This window comes from Ornithorhynchus anatinus, chromosome 5 (genome assembly GCF_004115215.2).
Source record: "Ornithorhynchus anatinus isolate Pmale09 chromosome 5, mOrnAna1.pri.v4, whole genome shotgun sequence".
Taxonomy (NCBI): Eukaryota; Metazoa; Chordata; class Mammalia; order Monotremata; family Ornithorhynchidae; genus Ornithorhynchus; species Ornithorhynchus anatinus.
This window is the reverse complement of record NC_041732.1, coordinates 1093782-1113548: the sequence shown is the minus strand read 5'-3', so window position 1 is coordinate 1113548 and position 19767 is coordinate 1093782. Positions and strand designations below refer to the sequence as shown.

General features: G+C 59.0%; 1 protein-coding gene across 1 annotated transcript; it reads right to left on the bottom strand.

Moving 5' to 3' along the window:
* Positions 1 to 3595: 3595 nt before the first annotated feature.
* HIF3A (hypoxia inducible factor 3 subunit alpha) lies at positions 3596 to 19627 on the bottom strand. Its single transcript, XM_029065371.2, is given in 16 exon segments — positions 3596 to 4747; positions 5104 to 5185; positions 5377 to 5494; positions 6305 to 6588; positions 6729 to 6833; positions 7757 to 7941; positions 8059 to 8183; positions 8286 to 8433; positions 11310 to 11416; positions 11927 to 12102; positions 12104 to 12136; positions 12410 to 12549; positions 14623 to 14707; positions 14917 to 15071; positions 15525 to 15715; positions 19574 to 19627. Coding segments are annotated over 16 exon segments (2061 nt in total). The 5' UTR covers positions 19600 to 19627; the 3' UTR covers positions 3596 to 4646.
* Between the last annotated feature and the right edge of the window lie 140 nt (positions 19628 to 19767).

Below are 19767 nucleotides of genomic sequence, written 5' to 3'. Positions count from 1 at the left end.
TAATCCAGTTCGGGTGCCACTTGGGACTCATAGTCTCAATCCCCATTTTACAGGTGAGGGAACTGAGGCACAGAGAAGAGAAGCAACTTGTCCAAGGTCACACAGCAGACAAATGGCAGAGCGGGGACTAGAACCCAGGTTCATTCATTCAATCGTATTTATTGAGTGTATTGATTATGTGCAGAACACTGTACAGAGTGCTTGGGAAAGTACAGTGCAACAATAAACCGTAACTTTCCCTGCTCACAGTGAGCTCACAGTCTAGAGTGGGGGAGGCAGTTCTTCCTTTAGCGGGTGATGGAGGGGCAGTGATTTCTTTGGGGCCCTCTGAGGTGGCAGGGATTTTTTTAGGGGATCCTTGGTGGGGAACAAAGCTTTTTTAGGCACGATGAACAAACATGGTTCACGAATGGTGGGACTCTCCCTAAGGTGCCCCTATAGGGGTTCAGGCAGGGCACAGCTCACACTGGGGTAGGACTCTCTATAGGGGCACCGAGCACAGCTCATAGTGGCGCAAGGCTTCCCATAGGGGAATGGGGCATGGCTCACACTGGGATGGGGTTCCCACCGGGAGTGCAGGTCATAGTTCATTCAGTTGTATTTACTGAGCACTTACTATGTGCAGAGCACTGTACTAAGCACTTGGAAGAGTACAGTGCAACAATAAACCAGATATATTCCATGTCCACAACAAGCTTATGGTCTAGAGAGGTGGGACTTCCTATAGGGGCATGGGGGTGAAGCTCACATTGGGCTGGTGTCTTATATAGGGGCCACAGCTCTGTCCCCTGCCCCCTCAGACTGTGCCCTGTGCCACAGGTCCAGCTGGTAGCCATTATGCCCAAGGCCGTGGGCTCTCTCAGTACTGGCCAAGAGGGCAGTCTGAAGGGTGCTCAACCCCCACCCGCCCTTCATCCTTAGCCCTGGAGTTGATTTTCCAAGACCTGCAGGAAAGGACTGGGGAAGGAGGAGGAATACGTGGTCAGGGCTCAGAGCCCCAGGGGCAGGTCAACACAGCTCACATTTTCTGCTCCTCTAATGCCAACCTTCTCAATGTACCTCGATCTCGTCTATCTCACCATCGACCCCTCATTCATGTCCTGCCTCTGGCCTGGAATGCTCTCCCTCCCCATACCCAAAAGACAGTGACTCTTCCCCCTTCAAAGTCTTTTTGAAGGCCCATCTCCTCCAAGAGGCTTCCCTAACTAAGCTCTCCTTTCCTCTTCTCCCACTCCCTTCTGCGTCACCCTGACTTACTACCTTTATTCATCCCCCCTTCCAACCCCACAGCACTTACGTACATAGCTGTAATTTATTTACACTAGTGTCTGTCTCCCCCTCTAGACTGTGAGCTCGCTGTGGGCAGGAATGTGTCTGTTTATTGTTATACTGTACTCTCCCAAGTGCTTAGTACAGTGCTCTGCACACAGTAAGTGCTCAATAAATACGATTGAATGAATAAATGAATGAAGGGCTGATGTGTGCAAGGCTCAACCTGCATCTCTCACTGTCCTCTTTACTCAGGGGGAGGAGGAGGAGGGGAAACTCCCCTCACCTCACCCTCTCTCTTGGCCCAGAAACCTTGTGAGTGGGCCACTGCCCTGCAAGGAAGCATTCTGCAGAGAAGCAGTGTGGTCTGGTGGATAGAGCAATGGCCTGGGAGTCAGAAGAACCTGGGTGGTTCTGCCACTTGTCTGCTGTGTGACCTTGGGCAAGTCACTTGACTTCTCTGGGCCTAGTTCCCTCATCTGTAAAATGGGGGTTAAGACTGTGAGCCCCACGTGGGTCATGGACTGTGTTCAACCTGATCATCGTGTATCTACCCCAGGGCTTAGTACAGTGCCCGGCTTCATCCCTATAAAAAAGCCTCATTCCCCCCATAAAGGCCATCTCAGAGGGCCTTAAAGAAATCCCCCCCCAAAGGAAGAACCTGGGTTCTAGGACTGACTCTGCCATTTGTCCGCTGGGTAACCTTGGGCAAATCACTTGACTTCTCTATGCCTCAGTTCCCTATCTGTAAAATGGGGATGAGGACTATTAGCCCCATGTGGGAAGCAGACTGTACCCAACCTGATTATTTTACCAAATACCATAATAATAATAATAATAATAATAAATGCACCTAGTGGCCTACAAGAAAGAGCATGTGTCTGGTAGTCAGCAGCGTGGACTAATAGAAAGACCACAAGCTTTGGGAGTCAGAGGGCCTGGGTTCTAATCCTGACTCCACCACTCATTTGCTACATGACCTTGGGGAAGTTACTTAATGACTCTGTACCTCAGTTATCTCATCTGTAAAATGGAGATTAAGACTGTGAGTCCTTAGTAAGATCCCCCTGAGATCCCCTCAGATGAGCCCCCTTTCCCTCTGCTCCCCCTCCCCTCCCTTCCCTGCCCCACCCTCTGCTCTTCCCCTTTCCCCTCCCCTCCGCACTGTGCTCATTTGTATATTTATTACCCTATTTATTTTAATGAGATGTACATCCCCTTGATTCTATTTATCATGATAACGTCATCTTTTGTTTCGGTCTGTTTTACTCTGCTGTCTCCCCTGATTAGACCGTGAGCCCCTCACTGGGCAGGAATTGTCTCTATCTGTTGCCAAACTGTACATGCCAAGCACTTAGTACAGTGCTCTGTACATAGTAAGCGCTCAATAAATATTATTGAATGAATGAATGAATAAAAGACAAGGACTGTGTCCAATCCAATTTTCTTGTATCTACCCCAGGCCTTAGTACAGTGCCTGGCATATATTAAGTGCTTAACAAATACCATACAAAAAAAAAAGACAGGAGGCTGGGCCTCACGTCCAACATCCTGGCCAGGCTAACAGGAGCCAGCTGGGGCACCGGGCAGTAGGGGAGAGGGTGAATGGGGGGTCTAAAATGAGCAGGAAGAAAAGGGGTGCGTTCAAGAGACAGCAGGATCCTAGGAAGCAGCTTGGTCTACTGGATAAAGAAAGCCCAGGCTTGGGAGTCAGAGGAACTTGGTTCAAAATCCAACTCTGCCATTTATCCGTTGCGTGACCTTGGGCCAGGCGTTTCGCTTCTCTGTGCCTCAGTTACCTCATCCGTAAAGTGGGGATTAAGACTATGAACCCCAAGTGGGAAAGGGACTACGTCTAATCCGATCTGCTTGTATCTACCTCAGCGCTTAGAACAGTGCCTGGCACAAAGTAAGCACTTAAACACCACACTTACAATTACTCTCCATGCCTGTTACCTCATCTATAAAATGGAGATTAAGGCTGCGAATCCCATGTGGGTCAAGGACCATGTCCCACCTGATTAACCTGGATCTACCCCAGGGCTTAGTATAAGGTCGTGAAGAAGTATGGCGTAGTGGATAGAGCAGGGGTCTGAGAGTCAGAAGGTCATGGGTTCTGATCCCAGCTCCACCACGTGTCTGCTGTGTGACCTTGAGCAGGTCACTTAAACTTCTCTGTGTCTCAGTTACTTCATCTATAAAATGGGGATTAAGACCACGGGACCATATGAGACAGGGACTATGTCCAGCCTTATTATCTTGCACCTACCCCAGAGTTTAGAACACTGCTTGACACATAGTAAGCGTTTAACAAATACCATCATCATTATGAACAAATACCGTTATTATTATTATTACTGTTATTACATTCCCACACATGCACATGCTGGAGACAAAAGCCCACCCCCCTCCCAAGTTGCCCAGAACGACACTATAAACTGCTCTTGGTCAACAGGTCCGGGGGGGGGCTTGGCTCGACCGCTCATTTTATGGCAGCGGGGTGAGGTCAGGGGGTACAGAGTCCCCCAGGGGCCCAGACCCCCCTCCCTCAACCAAGGGCAGACAGGAACCACCGGCCCTCCCCGCAGACTCCCCCATAGCACCATGTGGGCTTTTGTGTCCCCCCCAACCCGGGATGGGCCGGTGGGGGGAGGCCCGAAAGGGGGTGAATCGAGGCTGGGAGGGGGTGGGGCGGTCCTGGTCGCGGTGCCACGTGGCTCCCCGGGCCCCATTGTCATGGAAACAGGTCACTTGCCCGGCGGAGAGATGGGGCGGAGGGAAGGGGGAGGTTTGTGTGTGCGTCTGTCCCTCCGCCCCCGGCTGCAGGAGGCAGGGCTGTGCGTGTGATCACCGAGCGGCTGGAACGGCTGCTGGGGGAGGGATCTCAGTGGGGGGAACGGGGGGGTCCCAGGGAGGGGGCAGGCGGCGGGAACCAGCGGCCGGAGCCAGGGAGGCCGACAGGCGGGAGGGCGGCTCGAGCCTGTTCCCAGGAAACAAATAGTAAAAACCCACCAGTGTCCCAACAGAAAAGCAGAGACCAAGGGATCGTCCGAACGGAGTCCCCCGAGCTCAGACGGGTTAAAAACTCCCCTCCCCCCTCCCCCCCTAATAAAGACGAACCCTACAAATTGAGGTAATCGCGGAGCTAGAGCACCATGGAGGGCTGGGGGCCGGGCCCCTGAGAAGGGGGGCGGGACGGGGCATCAGTGAGGTCGGGGGGCCGCGGAGTGATGTCAGAGCCCCGGGGACCCGGCTGGGGTGGGGGTGGCGAGACCCCTGTGCGTCGTTAGAGAGACCCGGGTCTGGAGTGTGGCTGAACGGGGGTGGGGCGGTGGAGCGGGCCGGGGATGTCGGCCGGCCCGGCCCGGCCCCGCGGCCTACAGCAGCACCTCCCCCGGCTGGAAGTGCCCCCCGCCCTGGCCGGCACCTCCGTCCTCGTACAAGTCCACCAGCTCCACGGCCGCGTCCAAACCCGAGGCTGCCGGCAGAGGGAAGCGTTTAGTACAGTGCTTTGCATGCCGTAAGCGCTCGATACATTTGATTGAATTAAAGGGAACCCAACGGGGATTCACGCAACATCAACCGGGATGACCACCCCCTGCCCGGATACGCCCCCCCCCGGCCACACCTCTAACCCAGCGACGGCGCCATTCCCGCCCAAACCCCCTTCCGGGCCACATCCCCATTGAGGTCACACCCTCGCACGGATCAAAACCCCCTTCCCGGCCAGGCCCTTACCCCCCGGCCACAACCCCCACGGTGGCTTCGGCCCATTCAGGTCACGCCCCCACCCCGGCCACACATCCCAGCTCTCTCCCAGTGGGCGACACTCACCCTCGGACTCCTCTAGGCCCAGGATCTGGGGGCCGGGGCTGGGCGGGGTCCCGGAGGCCGGCTGCCCCACCAGCAAGAAGCTCTGTTGTGGGGGTGGGATTAAGGGAGTGTGGATGAGGGAGGGCGGGAAAAGGGAGTGATGCGCGACGGGAGTGTCGGCAAGGGTAAGACCCTCCCATCCCTGCCCAGCTCCCCCAACCGACCCCCGACTGTGGTCTCTGCCCCCCAGGTCTGGCCCGTGCCCCTTCTACGCTGCCCATTCCCCATACTCACCAGGCCAAGCGGTGGCAACAGGAAGTGGTCAGGATCCAGGCTGGGGGGCCGCTTGGGGGGCTTCGCCCCCAGGGATGCGGTTCCCACCCCATCTTCTGCTGCATTTGCGAGCAGCCCCCTGAGTTGGGAGAGGCAAGGGGTCGGCGGGGAGAAGGAGCTCACCGGCTGGGCCGGGGTGGGGGGACCGGGCAGAGCATGGGGTCTCCTGGAGGACCACGTGCAGCACACCAGCTCAAACGCAAGGATGACTGCATTCACCCCCTCGGGCACACACTCTCACGAGCGTGGATTCCCACACTCACTTCCTCTCCTACTGGCTTGTCCTTTCTCCCACCTTCCCCTTCCCTCATTCCCATCCCTTTTCTATCTCTCCTCCAAACTAAGTCATTTTGGGCCTGCCCATCTCCCCCACTGGACTGTAAACTCCAGAAGGGCGGGAATGACATCTTATCTCCCGTATCATGCTTGCAAGCAACTGCCCTAGTCTTCTGCAGACAGCGGGGGACGGAGATGATCCTCTGCATGCAGCAGGTACCCGGCTCAGGGGTCTGCCCACGGTAGGCGCCCAATCCATCTCTCATTCTTCATAGAGTGATGGAGTCAGAAGGTCATGGGTTCTAATCCTGCCTCTGCCACTTGTCTGCTCTGTGACTTTGGGCAAGTCACTTTTCTGGGCCTCATTTACCTCATCTGTAAAGTGGGGATTGAGACTGAGAGGCCCAGGTGGGACAAGGACTGTATCCAACCCAATTTGCCTGTAACCACCCCAGCGCTTAGTAGAGTGCCTGGCACTTACATACCACGATAATAAGAACTAAATTACTATTATTAATAATAATCATCGTTAGAGTGGGCTTCTAGTAAATCCCACTGAGCGATACAGCGTTCGTCAGCCTCTCCCCAGCGTCCCCACCCGGCTCCCCCCTACCTCTTCCGAGCCCCGGATCGGGGGGCGGTGCAGGCTCCGGGGGACTCCCCTGGGTCACACCCCTCCTTGGGGGGCCGGCTGAGGCGGGGGTGGCTGTCCCAGCGTGGCAGGGTGGGTGGCGCTGGGGGGCGGGGGGACTCCCCGTGGAAGCTGCGGGCTCGGGGCCGGGGAAGGGCGGCCCGGCGCGGGGGTGGCCGGCGGGCCTGCTCGCCGGAGCTCAGCTGGAAGTCATCGTCCATGGAGATGTAGGGGGCCAGCATCTCCAGGTCGAGCGCCTCGGGGGCCTGGCGGGGGCGGCACGGGCCGGCCGGCGCCCGGTCAGTAGGCGCGCGAGACCCTTCTCCTCCGCGATGTCTGGCCTCCGCCTCCCGCCCGGGGATCTTCCGTCCATCTGTCCGTCCTCCCGCCCGCATCCCTGCCTCACCTGGGCCACGTCCAGTGCCGTCTCCCCGGCCTCCAGCTCCCGGTCCGCGGCGAAGAGTCGGTGTACGGCTTCCAGGTCCAGGAACAGCTCTTCCGGGAGGTCGGCCTGGAGACCAGAGGTCAGAGATCAAGAGGATGAGGGCTCAGAGGTCGGGGTGTAGGGAGGGAACTTGCTGGGGGGGAGGTTGGGGTCTGGCTCTGTCTACTGTTATATTACTAATAATAATGATAACTGTGGGATTTGTTAAGCGCTTGCTATGTGCCCAGCACTGTTCTAAGCACTGGGGTTGATACAAGCTAATCACGTTGGTCACAGTCCCTGTCCCACATGGTGCTCGTAGTCTTGATCCCCATTTTGCATATGAGGTAACTGAGGCACAGAGAAGTTATGTGACCTCCCCAAGATCACACAGCAGACAAATGGTAGACACGGAATTGGAACTCATGTCCTTTGACTCCCAGGCCTATACTCTTTCCATTAGACCATGCTGTTCTATTATACTCTCCCAAGCGCTTAGGACAGTGCTCTGCACAGTGCAAGCGCTCAATGAATATAATCGACTGACTGGAGGTCAGGGCACGGGGGTGGGGTCAGAGGTCAGGGTGCAGGGAGTTTGGAAGGCAGGGAGTGGGGGTGGTCGGAGGTGTGGGCACGGGGCGGGGGCAGTCAGAGGGGTGGCCGGGATGGCGTAGTGGATAGAGCACAGGCCTGGGAGTCACAGGGTCAGGGGTTCTAATCCCGGCTCCACTACTTGTCTGCTGCGTGAACTTGGAAAGTTACTTCACTTCTTTGGGCCTCAGTTACCTCATCTGTAAAATGGGGATCGAGACTGTGAGCCCCACCTGGGACAGGGACCGTATCCAACCTGATTTGCTTGTATCCACCACAGCGCTTAGTACAGTGCCTGGCACAAAGTAAGCACCAATACCATGATTATTATTAGTATTACTAGGTCATGGTGGTGTGAGTTGGGATGGAGCATCCTGGGCCAATGGTTGAAGGGTGGAGGGCGGGGGGGTTTCCCTTACCGGGGGTGGGCTCCGGGGGGGCTCCCGCGGTCCCGCGGCCGGGGCGTGGGCCAGCCCACCGTCCAGGATGGGGGCCAGCAGGCGCCGCAGGTCGGGGCTGCAGAAGCGGCGGGGGTCGGCGGCCAGCTCCGCCTCGCTCCGGGCCGGGGGCCGCAGGAAGGCCAGCAGCCGCGGGCCGGGGGCGGCTGCGAGAGCGGGGGGGAGCGGTGGAGGGGGGACGTGAGCCCTGGGGGCGTGAGGCCAGAGCGCCAGGTGGTCCCCCCTCCCTCCGCAGCACCCCCACCACCCCCTCATACCGGGGCTGAGCCCTTCGGGGTCCGTGGGGGCCTTGTCGGGGTGGGGGCCGGGCTCGGGGGGCCGGGGGGGCCGCCGGCCCTGCTGCTCCGTCTGCTCCAGCGACAGCACCATCCCCGTCTCCTCCACTCGGCTGCCGGGAGAGCGTTCCGAGTCAGTGGGCGGGGCGGGCCCATCCCCTGCCTCCGTGCCCTTCGCACCCCACCCTCCTCCCCACGCCAGGCAGAACCAGCACCTGAGCACGAAGTGGACGCAGACGATGCTCTCGGCCTGGCCTCCGCGGCCCCCGGAGATGACCGTGGCCTGGGTCTGGGTCCATAGGTAGCCCCCGTTGCGGGCCAGGAAGCGGTACTGGCCGGTTACCGCCTGACCCTTGCTCAGCACTGCAGAGTGGAGAGGAGGTGGTGGACGGAAGGTCAAGGTTTGGCTGCAGAGGAGAAGGTTCTTGCACCACCACTCCCCCAGCCCCCCGGCGGACCAGGGTCGGGGACATACCGGGACAACTTGGGACTCCCTCCGGGACCCCCTAGACTGTAAGTCTGTTGTATCTACCAACTCTGTTATATTGTACGCTCCCAAGGGCTCAGTACAGTGCTCTACACATTGTAAATGCTCATTAAATACCATCGATTAACTGATAGATTGTGGGCAGGGAATGTGTCTGTTTTAATACACTCTCCCAAGCGCTTAGAACAGTGACTGATACCATTGACAGAGTGACTGACTGACTTCAGAGAAGACTGCAGAGGAGAAGGCTTTTGCAGTGTGGTGATCGGAGGAGTTCATGCATTCATTCAATCGTATTGATTGCGTGCTTACTGTGTGCAGAGGACTGTACTAAGCGCTTGGAAAGTACAGTTCGGCAATAGAGACAATCCCTACCTAACAACGGGTTCACCAAAACCAACGGGCATGAGATCCTTGAAGCCTCCCTCCCTTCTGATTTTTTTTTTTTTAATGGTTTCTGTTAAGTGTTTATGTGTGCCACGCACTGTACTAAACGCTGAGGTAGATACAAGCTAATCACATTGGACACAGTCCCCGTCTCACATGGGGCTCACAGTCTTCATCCCCATTTTACAGATGAGGTAACTGAGGCCCAGAGAAATGACTCGCTCAGCATCACACAACAGGCAAGTGGCGGAGCTAGGATTAGAATCCAGGTCCTTCTGATTCCCAGGTCTGTGCTCTATCCACTAGGCAACGCTGGTTCAAAGACGCCCTCATCTCCCCAGCTTTAAAAAAACTTCCCTGGCCCTCACTGTGCCATCCAGAGTCTCCCCATCTCCCGCTCCCACCCCTCCCTTCAAAGGGGTGACCCAGCAACACACACTCAACACGTCCAAAACCGAACTCTCCACATTCCATCTCAAATCCTTCTCTAACTTTCTCATCCCAGGTGACACCACCACCATCTCCTTCCCCAAGTCCACCACCCTGGTATCACCCTCGCTTCCTCTTCTCTCCACTTCTTGCCTGGTCCATAGTAAGTGCTTAACAAATACCATCATTATCATCATTATTATTATTACAGTGCTCTGCACCCAGAAGGCATTTAATGAATATCATTGATTGAATGATTGAACACTGTACCAGCCTCCTGACTGACTTCCCTACCTCTAGCCTCTCCCCTGCCCAGTCCAGATTGAGATCGTTTTCCTAAACATCGGAAGCGCTTAACAAATACCGTAATTATTCATTATTAACCTCTGTTCCGCCCCCGTCTCCCTACTCCCTCAAATTCTCCGATGGTTGCCCATCCGTCTCCGCGTCAGGCAGGAACTCTGGACCACCGGCGCTGAGACGCTCGATCAGCTCTCGCCCCCACTCCCGCTCTCCCACTACACCCCAGCTCACACTGTTCCTCTCAAGCCAACCTGCCCTCTGCATCTCATTCTCATCTCTTTCGAAACTGACTTCTTGCTTACGCACGAAGACGTATTGCCTTGTCTATAGGGTAAAGGCCTGGAAGTCAGAAGGATCTAGGTTCTAATCCCGGGTCTGCCCCTCATCCTTTGTGTGACCTTGGGCAAGTCACTACACTTCTCTGTGCCTCAGTTACCTCATCTGTAAAACGGGGATTAAGGCAGTGAGCCCCAGGTGGGAAAACCTGATAACCCTGTATCTAGCCCAAGGCTTAGAACAATGCCTGGCACACAGTAAGCGCTTAACAAACTTTATTATTGTTATACCCCACTCCTCTTCCTTTTCACAACTGGCAACCACTGCCCTCCCCATCTTCAAAGCTCTTCCGAAATCCCATCTCCTCCCAGACATCTTCTCCAGTGAATTTCTACTCTCCCAATTCCATCCTAGCAGCCACTAAAAATAGTAATGATAACTGTGGTATTTGTTAAGCGTTTACTATGTGCCAGGCACCGTACAAAGCGCTGGGGTGGGTACAAGCAAATGGCTCCTCAGCCTTTGTGAATTCACAATGTCCTGTAGTGCCTCAGCACACAGCTCACACGCTCTATTCCCTTTTCTCTGTCTTCCTAGCCACAATTTGTTTAAGCATCTGTTGCCCCGCCTGGACTGTGAGCCCTTTGAATCAGAGATCATGTCTATTAATTCTAATAATCCTACTAGTGGTATGTGTTAAGCACTTACTAAGTGCCAGGCACTGTACTAAGCACTCAGGTGGATAAAAGAAAATCGGGTCGGACATGGTCCTTGTCCCACATGGGACTCACAGACTTAATCCCCATTTTACGGTTGAGGTAACTGAGGCACAGAGAAGTGAAGGGACCTGCCCAAGATCATAGAGCAGACAAGTGGCAGACCCGGGATGAGAACCCAGGTCCTTCTGACTCCCAGGCCCGTGCTCTACTAGGCCACGCTGCTTCTACTGACTCTCTCAAGCACACAGTCCAGTGCTCGGCATCCAGTAACAATGTTGGTATTTGTTAAGCGCTTACTATGTGCCGACCACTGTTCTAAGCTCTGGGGTAGATACAGGGTAATCAGGTTGTCCCAAGTGAGGCTGACAGTCTTCATCCCCATTTTACAGATGAGAGAACTGAGGCACCGAGAAGTGAAGTGACTTGCTCAAAGTCACATAGCTGAGAAGTGACGGAGCTGGGATTAGAACCCATGACCTCTGACTCCTAAGCCCGGGCTCTTTCCACTGAGCCACGCTGCTTCTCAGTAGGCACCTGATCGATACTATTGATGGACAGCAGGGGTGAAGGCCATAGGGCAGGGCAGGGAGGGCATGGGCAGGGCACGGGGAACAAAAGGTGATGGGTCCAGATCTCACAAGTGTGAATGGTCTTGCTGACCGCATCCGAGTCAAGAGCGTGGATGTATTCAAAGGCCGAACAGCCAATGAGATCGTCCGGTGTGTACCCCGCCACTTCCACAATCCTGAGGAGGAGGGAGGAGGAGAAGAGGAGCACAAACCTAGTCACCCACGAGCACCCCCACCCTCCACCGTGGCGCCCCCCCGCTGACTCCCAGCATGGTAAGCCCAGCCCCCCCAGAGATACGGCCACCCCCAGGAGCCGGAGGAAGAGCAGAGGAGCAAGAGGCAGGCTTTGGAGGTGTGCGGGGAAGCAGAGGGGCCCCAGGAGGAGAGACCCCCGCCCCGGGCGAGGAGACCCCCACCCCCAGACATCAGGGCTAGGACAGAAACTGCATGGAAAAAAGGGTGAGCAGAGCTGGGGTCAGGCAGAGCGGGGGTTGGGGTCACAGAGAGCAGGAGCCGGCGTTCAGGCAGCACGGGATTCAGACAGAAGCGCGTGACACAGAGTGGGGATCAGGGGACGGGCTGGGGTCGGAGTCAGGCAGAAGGGGGAGTCGAGGGTGGAGAGAGGGAGGGCGTCAAGGGGACCGGGGGTGTCGGGGGTCGGGCCCCCGGCCCGGCCCGGCCCCCACCTCTCGTCGCAGAAGGTGAATTTCATGTCGAGGCTGTGGCGGGAGAGGAAGGCCCCACGGCCCAGTGGGGGCTCCAGGGCGCCGGGGTGGGGGATGGCCTCGCAGATCAGCACCAGGCAGCGCAGTGGGGGCTCCCCGGGGGCCCCCCCCCTCGGGCCCTGGGTCCGGGGGGGCCGCGTACGCCCGCATGTGGCCCGTGCAGTGCAGCACCTGGGGGGGGTGGGGGGTTTGGGGGATGGGCAGAGTTGGGGGGCCACGGCGGGGCGGGAGACAGGAGGGGAGGCCGGGGGGTGAGTTGGAGCCTGCACCTCGCACTCCCTGAGAGAGCCCGGCCCCTCCCCTGGTCCCTCCGGGTGCCCGACTTTGGGGTGGGGGTAGGGGGAGGGAGCAGGATGCCAGCCACCGGGAAGGCCCCCCCGCCCCGATCCCCTGCACCACGCACCCGGCCGCCCAGCCCGGCCCCGGCCCTTCCCCGGTGCTGACCTTCCAGGTGGCGGCCTTCAGGTTGAGGGTGCGTCCTCTGCTGGTCAGGGTGCTCTTCATCCGCAGGGAGAAGCTGCGCTCCGTGGCCAACGACCCCGACGCCGTCATCGTCGTCCCCTCCTTCTTCTTCTTCGACAGACCTAGGGGAGGGGCGGCAGGGGCTCGGCCCAGGTCCTTGGAAGCCCCCGACGGGGGTGGGAGGGCGAGCAGGGTTCAAAGGGCCTGTAGAGGGTCTCGGCCCTGTGAGGAGGGTAATGTCTCTTTACTGCTGAACTGTACTTTCATTCAATAGTATTTATTGAGCGCTTACTATGTGCAGAGCACTGTACTAAGCGCTTGGAATGAACAAGTCGGCAACAGATAGAGACAGTCCCTGCCGCTTGACGGGCTTACTTTCCAAGCGCTTGTTGGGCACTGTACTAAGTATTTGGGAGAGTGCAATGTAACAGAGGTTTTTTTTATGGTACTTGTTAAGTGCACATAATAATCGCTCAATAAATACAACTGAATGAATGACAGCAGGAAGGGATAGGGCTCACTGTGGCGGCGGGGCGGGGGGTGGGGGTTAGTCAAAAGACAATTCCTCTTCCCAACTTTCAAGTCTTACTGAAGGCACAGCTCCTTCAAGAGTCCTTCCCTAAGTCCTCCTTTCCTCTTCTCCCTACTGCATCACCCTGATTTGCTCCCTTAATTCATCCCTTTTCCCAGCCCCACAGTACTTAAGTCCTTATCTGTAACATATTTATTTATATTAATGTCTATGTCCCCCTCTAGAACGAAAGTTCATTTTGGGCAGGGAATGTGTCGGCTTATTGTTACAGTGTACTCTCCCAAGCGCTTAGTAGAGTACTCTGCCCACTGTAAGTGCTCAATAAATTTGAATGAATCAATTTACTAATTATTTATTGAGTGCTTACTACATACAGGGCACTGTACCGAGAGCTTGGGAGACTGTAATACAACAGAGTTGGCAGACATGTTCCCTGCCCACAGCAAGCTTACAGTCTACAAGGGGAGACAGACATCAGTACACATAATTTATAGTATATTATTTAAAGATATGTACATAAGTGCTGGGGGGTTGAATGGGGGGTGAATACCAAATGCCCAAAGATCACAAGTCCGAGTGCACAGAATGCACAGAAGAGAGAGGGAGCCGGAGAAAATAATTTATTTATGTATATTTCTTTCTGTATTCCCCAGTAGACTGTAAGCTTGTGGTGGGAACGGAACCTGACTGCCAGAGAAGCAGTGTGGCCTAGGGGAAGGAGCACAGCCCTGGGAGTCTGAGGACCTGTATACTAATCCCAGCTACACCACTGGTCTGCTGTGTGACTTTGGACAAGTCACAACTTCTCTGGGCCTGTTACCTCAGCTGTAAAATGGGATTAAGACTGTGAGCTCCATGTGGGACATGGACAGTGTCTAACCTAATTAGCTTGTATCTACCTCAGCACTTAGTAATGATAATAATAATGATGATGGTATTTGTTAAGTGCTTACTATGTGCCAAGCACTGTTCTAAGCGCTGGGGTAGATACCAGGTAATCAGGTTGTCCCACGTAGGGTTCACAGTCTTCATCTCCATTTTACAGATGAGGCAACTGAGGCAAAGAGAAGTTAAGTGGCTTGCCCAAGGTCACACAGCAGACAAGTGGCCAAACTGGGATTAGACCCCATGACCTCTGACTCCCAAGCCCGTGTTCTTTCCACTAAGGCATACTGCTTCCCACAGTACAGTGGGAACAGAGTACGGTGCCTGGAACAAAGTGCTTAACAAATACCATAAAAAAACCTCTGTCATATTGCACTCTCCAAATACTCAGTACAATGCTCGGCACAGAGTAAATGCTCAACAAATACGATTGATTGATTGAAAAGAGGGCTTAATCAGGGAAGGCCTCTCAGAGGAGATGTGACTTTAATAGTGCTTTGAAAGTCGGGAGAATGGTGGTCTGGCATATATGGAGGGGGAGGGAGACCAGGCTGGAGGAGAATATGAGAAAGAGGTTGGCAGTAGTCGGAGGGGTCTCACGGGGGAATGGAGAACGGGGCTGACAGGAGGAAGGGAAGGTCTCACCGTAGCGGGAACGGTGTGATGAGGGAGTAGAGAAAGATACTGACGGGGGAGGGGGGAGGGCCTCACTGTGGCAGGGGGTGATGGTGCTTGGAGAATGGGAAGGGAGGATGGGTGGGGTCTCGGAGGGTCTCACCATGGCGGGGGGCCAGCACATCCTGCAGCTCCTCCTGGTCACATGGGTGGACAAAGTCAAAGACGCTGTGTCCAATCAACTCCAGCTGGGGGGCGGGGTTGGGAAGGGGTCAGGAACCTCATTCCATTCCCCACTGATTTACCCCCACCCAGCCCCTACTGCACCCTAAATCTTCCCCACACACCACCACCACCACCATCCCCCCAGGCCCTGCATCCGGTGTCCTGTCCCCCAATCCTCGCCCCCGCCACCCCCAACCCAGTTTCGCTCTCCCCAGCCCCCCGGGCCCCAGACCTGGCTGAGTCCCAGGTGCTTGCTGACGTTCTCGGACAGGTAGACCATGTCACCCTCCGCGGTCAGCACCATGACAAAGCCGTCGAGAGCCTTCAAGTAGCAGGCGTCCAGGGGCTCCTCGGGACTCCCACCCCCCGGCGTTGCGCTCCACTCCCCTGAAAGGCCAGGGATGGGATGGGGAGATCAGGGCCCACGTCACCTCAAGAGGGCCTAGAACGGCCTCCCCATTCAGGCCGGCGGAGTGATGCTGGGGCAGAGCCAGTGTTGGGGGACACAACCTCCCAGGGGTGGAGCCTATTTGAGGCCAAGAAACAACGGGGAAGGCCAACTGGGGCGGACTGACAAGGGGTGGGGTCTATGGAGAACCTCCTAAGAGCAGAGCCGACTGGAGGCAGAGAAACAAAGGGATGGGGTCGACTGTCAGCGGGTGGGGCCTATGAAGAACCTCCTAGAAGCGGAGCCACTGCTGGACAGAGTGACCCAGGGGCAGGGCCAGTGCAGGCAGAGTGACACAGCTGGGGACCAATGGGGAGGAGAACGTCTCAGGGGTGCGGTCAGGGTGTCGGGGACCCCACTAAGAGTGGGGTAGGTCCGGGGACGGGGCTCACCGGCAGCACAGAGGCGGTGCATGCGTAGGTAACTGATGGTGAGGCGCATGATGGATGCCTTGTCCAGGTGGGCGCTGACCCCACGGGCGAAGGGCAGAGTGTGCGCCAGCTGATACAGCACCTCCGTCTCCTGGCTCCGCCGGCTCCGGGCCGCATCCCGGGACTTCTCCTTCCGCAGCTCCGTGCTCGACCTGGAGGGCGGCCGGCATCAGGGGTCACGGCGGGAAGCGTCCCTGCCCCGCTTCGAAGAGAGGCCGGAAAATTCAACCCGCCCAAACGGCTGGTCTCCCCCCGCCCCCCGAAGAGGCCTCCGACACGGGGTGCCGGGGCCAGATGCACCGACACCCACCTTCCGCTCTCCCCCACCCCCTCCCCCGGCCCAACCCCCATCTGGCCTCGGGTCCCAGGGGAGGGGGAGATGCAGGCTCAGGTTGGAAGGCTGCCTGGCGGAGGCCCCATCCCAGCAGGCAGGGCTCATCCACCCCATGGCCGGCCACCAGGGCCAAGATCCCAGGCTCCCAGCATGCCGCAAGGCTGGAGGACCGGACCGGTGACCGGTCCCGGTGGGTGAGAGACACCCCGTGACCCCACGCCCCCCCATCAGCCCACCCGCACCAGGGCTCGGGGGAAAAAGAGCCAGTCCTCTGGGCCGGCTGAGACGCCTGCACCCACCCCATCGTGGTGGATCAACTGTGGTCGGATAGGCTGGACCTGGACAGGGTCTCTCTGCCAGGGAAAGCGAAGCGGGGGGTGGGAGTGTGCCGCCCCCCCAGCGACTCTGATCCCCATACCCCCGCCCCCAGCCGATCCCCACGGCCCCCTCCCCTAGTAGGCATCAGCTCTGATCCCCACGGCCCCCTCCCCCAGCCGGCGGCAGCTCCAATCCCCACGCCCCCCTCTCCCAACGCCCCCTCCCCCAACCCGCTGCTGCGGTGGGCGGCAGCTCCAATCCCCACCCTCCCCTCCCCCAGGCCTCGGTGGGCGGTGGGGCCAGGCCGGGCTGGGGGACATTCTGTTCTGTTTCACTCTGTTCCCTCCGTGTTTGTCTTCCTGCGGCTGGGAGGGGCCGGTGGGGCCTCTCAGAGCTGGGGGCCCAGGCGAGGGCTGGGAGCGGGGAGGGGGCTGGGTCCAGCAGGCACATCCCCCTCCTCATAGCTCAGCCTAGCAGCTGAGCCCTCTGTCCCTTTCTCCCCCACCGTCCCCTAAACTCTTCTCCCGGCTAGGCAGCCCGGTGCTTAGAACAGTGCTTGACCGGTAATAAGCACTTCACATATAGCATTATTATTATCTGGAGAGACTGGTTTAGGGGCAGGGAGGGAGGGGACATCTGACAGGGCAAGCACCCCCACACGCCACCCTGCCAAACTGAGATTCAGCCCCGCATCCCCAATCCCACCCCTTACCCCTCTCCCGCGACCCAAGTCGGACTCCATGGTCCACTCTGAGTTCAAGTCTCCTGAGTGGGCCAGCCCCCACGTGACTCGGTTTCCTCTTGGGCGGTTGGAGTCAGATAGGGTACCTCCAAAACCATCCCGGACCGGCTCAGGGCCCTGCCTGGTTCTCCATGAATGTGCTTGCGTGTGGAGACCCACAGAGCCCCTAGTTGCACACATATCCCGGGTCCTAGCATGTCCCCATGCCCCCATGGAGGGGCTGGCAGGGGCACCAGCATCGCACGTGTGTGCCCCAGGGTTCCCGGTGGGTCATCGCCTCCGGGGCCACCGGCCCCCAGGGTTGGCAGAGTGCTGGTACATGTGTGAGGGTGAGCCTATGTGTGCCGGGCCTACTTGTCTTGCCACGGACGGGCATGTCTCGGAGTGTGCAGGCATCTGGGCTTCGGCCCAGGGTCCCTTCCGTCCTTCTGCTTGTCCGCACCCCCGTCACCCGGTTCCTCTGTTTCCCTCCCTGCCAGGCCCCCAGCCCCACTTCCAGCCGGGCCCCGGCCCAGCCCCCCGAGCCCGGCCCCCCAGCCTGGCCCCAGCCCGGCTCCCAGCCCTGCTCCGGCCCGGCCCCCTTGGCTCCCTGCCCAGTCGGGACGTGCGACTCAGGCCGGGAAGGGGGCCGGCTCCCTTTCCTGTGCTCTGGCTGGGAACAGGGGGCGGGGCGACAGCTCCACCAGGCCGGGGGCTCCCCTGTTCCCCCAATTTGGCAGGGGAAGGGTGGGGAGCCACTTCGCCCCTGCCCTGTGTCCTCTTAGGAGCTGTCAAGGAGCCAGGCAACAAAGGGGGGACACCAGTCCCCGGCCTCCCCCAGACACCCCAACCAGAGTCTCGGAAAGCCCTAGGGTCTCCCACTGTGGGAAGGTGGGATAGAGGGCCTGGATTCCGAGGTCCTCCTGGGGGGGGTCCCAGGCCACCGCCCCACAACGGACCGGGGCTCCAGCCCTGGATGACCCTCAAGCTGCCCAAACCAAAGCTGGACCCTTTACGGGTGGCACCCCACCACCTCTGGCCCTTTACGGGAACCCAGCTCTGGCATGGTTGGAGTTAAATGGACTGGCGAGAGGGGGTGCCCCATGCTCCCCGGCATCTCAGATCCCCAACATTGGCCTCCAACACCCCCCGGTCCTGGATCGCTACTCCTCCTAGGGGAGGCTGGACCCTGAGCCCCACCGGCGGGAGGGGAGGGCGGCCCGGTAGACGGTCACCTCTCCCCAGTGGCGGGTACGGTCATAGTCCGGGCCATCCAGAGTAGGGGCACGAAGAAGGGAGAAGGGAAAGAGGGTACCGTGCCAACGCTTCGCCCCACCCAGTACTCCCCCACACCCACACTGCTCTCCCGAGGCCCGGCCCGGGCTCCCTCCAACCTCCGGCCCCCACCACCTCCCCCAGCTTCATCCCCGGGAACCTGGCACCTCCGGATACCTGGCACGGGGGCATCGGAGTGTACGTCTGATGTGTCCTGGCTCCGGGGAGGAGGTGCCCGGAGCTGGGAGGGAGTCATCCGCTCCTGGGGCCCGAGTGCGAGTTGTGAGCAGGAAGGGGTGGGGGGGGGGCCCGCAGTGGGATGACATGCAGGAAGGGGCAGGGCCAATGGGGGGTGGGGGGAGGGCACCCCAGCCTGAGCCAAGACCCCACCCCAATCGGGGAGGGGGAGCACGGGTGGGCCCAGAGAAGGCTTCGTCGGGCAGAGAGCCAAGGAACTGGAGAGATAGCGGGTGGGGGGGTGCTATGGGAGACCCAACACAGGTTCGGGGGGTTGGGGGCGAAGGCCGGAGACTCTGACCGGGGCAGAGGTTGGACCAGGAAGTGGGGAGGGCCTTAGAGGGCTGGACTTGGGAATGGAGTCACATGGGCTCCAGCCCCAGCCCGGACCCCACCCCCACTGACCAGAATAAGGGGAGGGTCCCCTGAAGGGAAGGAAAGGTGGCTGGCTGGTCCAGTCCCCCTCTGTGGCCCCCTCACCGACATTGCCTCACACTGACACACCCACTCCTGCCCGGCTCACCGCACCTGCCGGACCGTGAGGATGGGTAGCGCCAGCCGGGCGGCGCTGCCCGTCCCCTCCCCCAGGGACCGAAAGACCCGGTGTGGGCTTGGGTGAGCGGGGTGCGAATGGGGGGCGGTGAGGAGGCGTCCGCACCGCCCGCAAAGTTGGGGCTCCGGCCCGGGGGGTCTAGGCCCCATCCCTATACTCTCCCGCCTCGTCCACTGGCCTCGCTGGGCTTCCCGGTCGCCCCTCTCCCCTAATAGCCGAGGTTGCCCCTACTGAGGACTTCTGCCAGGGGTGTGAGGGGTGACAAGCTTTTGCTCTAGGAAGTAGCATCAGGGGCAGCTCCCTGTCCAGTCCCCAGATCATTTGAGTGGGTTGCAGGTGGGGGGGGGGGGGGTAGATGACGGACCCCTTCGGATCCCAGCTGGGGTGGGGGACCCAGGGGCGGCTCCCCTAAAGGGAGACCCCCGACCCACTGATGGGGCGGCCTCGACCGACTGGGGTTCCCCCCCACCTCGCATCGCTCCCTCCCAACCTGCCCCCCCACCCCGACCTCGAGGTTGGTACACGAGGCCTGGGGATGGGATTCGGGGGGCGGTGCCCGGGTCCCCCCTTACCTGGCGCGTTGCAGCCCGGGCTCCATGGCTCTCGCTCCTGCTGCAGCCGCCGCCGCCGCCGCCACCACCGGGCCGGCCCCGTCCCCGGCCCCCTCCCACCCTCCGCCGCCCCCTTCCCAGCCCCTCCCCCCGCCGTGCCATTGGCCCCCCACCCCCTCCCGGGGGGCCTCCCCACCGCCGGGCCCCCGCGGGCC